This window comes from Austrofundulus limnaeus, unplaced genomic scaffold, assembly GCF_001266775.1.
Source record: "Austrofundulus limnaeus strain Quisiro unplaced genomic scaffold, Austrofundulus_limnaeus-1.0 Scaffold329, whole genome shotgun sequence".
Taxonomy (NCBI): domain Eukaryota; kingdom Metazoa; phylum Chordata; class Actinopteri; order Cyprinodontiformes; family Rivulidae; genus Austrofundulus; species Austrofundulus limnaeus.
Window position 1 is genome coordinate 246,204 of NW_013952731.1, and position 2,054 is coordinate 248,257.

Here is a 2,054-nt window from a genome sequence, read left to right on the forward strand (position 1 = left end):
CTTATGCCCTGCCTAAACTTAAGAAAATGTGCCAAACAAATGGTTTATTAACATCTATACATCAAAGTTTGTTGTTAAACCTTTTATAGGAAATTAATCACACAATAAGCTGTGCATTAGTGATTTATTTGATTCTGTAAATAAATGATCTTGTTTATTTTTGATCAACTTAAATTCACTGAGTACGCTCATCTTATTGCATTTTGTCCATTCAAAAAAGAAATTAACAGGCTTTCCAACAGTATACAATTTAATGCCAAGAGGCATTGTTACAACAAAGAAATAAACTACTAAACACACATTTCCTTACTCTTTGTGCTAAGTTTAGAAACTCCATTAGCTGTATTGGCAGTGCTTAAAGCTCGCTGATAATGCTATCTGAGCGTGGAAATAACCATGAAATTCTAAATAACTGTGTAAACRTGTCAGAGACTGGAGTTGTTTGAATTTGGTGGTAATCCCATATGTTCTTGGCTGTTTTCAATCTCATCTGTTTTGTCAGGCATAAACTCTGATTCTCTAAACTGAGGTTGTTTAWTGGAGCGATCTACAACAGGTAAGATCATAAAAAGCACACTTCAAAATGTCCAAAAGATTCATGTAAGAYGACACAATAAGTGTGTCACTTTTATACCACTCGCACATGAAAAATCTGATTTATACGAGCAAACTGAGGGAGATGCTTCACACTGCAGCTGAAGGTCAACTGATATATTGTTGTTAATGATTGCTGAGATTTAAAGAGCGCTGGTGACACACACACACACACACACACCCTACACCCAGATACAAATCTGTAATGTCAAGCAGGTTTGTTAAACTGGTTTGACTTCTGGTTTGCCTGTCGGCGAGGCACATCCAGAGCAGGGAGTGTCAGCTCGCCTTCCACACCTCTCGCTTTGAGCTCAGATCTGACCTGACCAAGACGTACCTGCTCGCATCGACCCTTTCTTCGCCAGCCTCAGAAGTCCTTTCTTCTTGAGGATGAAGCTCCCTCCGATGAAGATGCTGGAGCTGATGGCCAAAGCCAGGCCGATGTAGAAGTCATACCTGCCCCTGTCCTGACCCATAGCGAGGCTGGAAGCGTTGCGGTGGTCTGTCACATTTACCACCAAGCAGGGAAGATGCTGACCAACGAAGCAGCTCCGGACAGCCCGGTCACCTGACAAGAAAACAACAAAAAACACGCTGTAAACTGTCAACACACTAACATCGTTTACTACAGCTGAGCAAAACAACAACAAAGAAAGAAACACAAAACGGCTGTAAAGAGTCAACACACTGACGCAGAGACCTACCGCTTCCACACGACAGATTACACACTGGAAAGTCATAATTTGTAGAGTCGGAAAGCTCCATCTAAAGAACATGTAGTACTCTGTCCCAAACAAACGCATAGGAATGACTGCTAGATAACCGGTTGGCTTGGATTAACTACAAAGCATTGTGCAACTCAGCCCGCTATGTAAATTAACTTATTTCAAGAGTTTGGAATCCAGGAAGTGCCAAGCCGCCTAAGCTAACCTGAAGGTGCCCATTCAGCGCTGCTATTAGCTTTGTTAGCCTTATTACCTGTCAGCGATGTCCCCAGCACTCCTTCCACAGCTAAATGTAATGTTAGCGCCTCTCTGTTGCCCTCAATGTACTTAAATATACATTTATAGCATCACTTGGCTTAGCCACGTTAGCTTAAATTCGCACGAGAGCGAAGTCGGCAACGTTAGCAAGTCGATCCTCTCAGGAAGTCGAGACGTTTGTTACGTGTTCAAAAGGGCAGCTTCTTACCCCCACCTCCTCCCGAAAGGACAGAAGAGTGTGTGATGAAAACTGTCCGGTTTCTCCCGGCTCTCTTGGTCACATCCTGTTCCTTCCACACGGATCAGAACTGCTGCCGCACTGCGAGGCTCTTCTTCGGCTTATCAGCAACAGACGTGTAGGTTGGACCGTGTGCCCTCCGCCGGCTGGAACCCAGCACCACAGAGCCAGGGTTGCCAGATGGGAAATGTTGAATTATCGTATCAGCAGCTCAAAATTATCGTATTTTGAGGAAAATT

The 2,054-nt window shown here is 43.6% G+C and overlaps 1 protein-coding gene across 2 annotated transcripts in view; it reads right to left on the minus strand.

Moving 5' to 3' along the window:
* Window positions 1-1,879, minus strand: part of nipa2 (NIPA magnesium transporter 2) — an 11,962-nt gene extending 10,083 nt beyond the window's left edge. Inside the window, exons 1-2 of one of the 2 annotated variants that reach the window (XM_014022424.1) lie at window positions 1,786-1,879; window positions 932-1,162 (exon numbers count right to left, since the gene is read on the minus strand). In XM_014022424.1, the coding sequence (XP_013877878.1) occupies window positions 932-1,070 (139 nt within the window). In that variant the 5' untranslated portion in view covers window positions 1,071-1,162; window positions 1,786-1,879. Of the gene's footprint in view, window positions 1-931; window positions 1,163-1,572; window positions 1,661-1,785 lie in introns of those variants that run through there. The other variant, XM_014022425.1, reaches the window with a different exon arrangement.
* Between the last annotated feature and the right edge of the window lie 175 nt (window positions 1,880-2,054).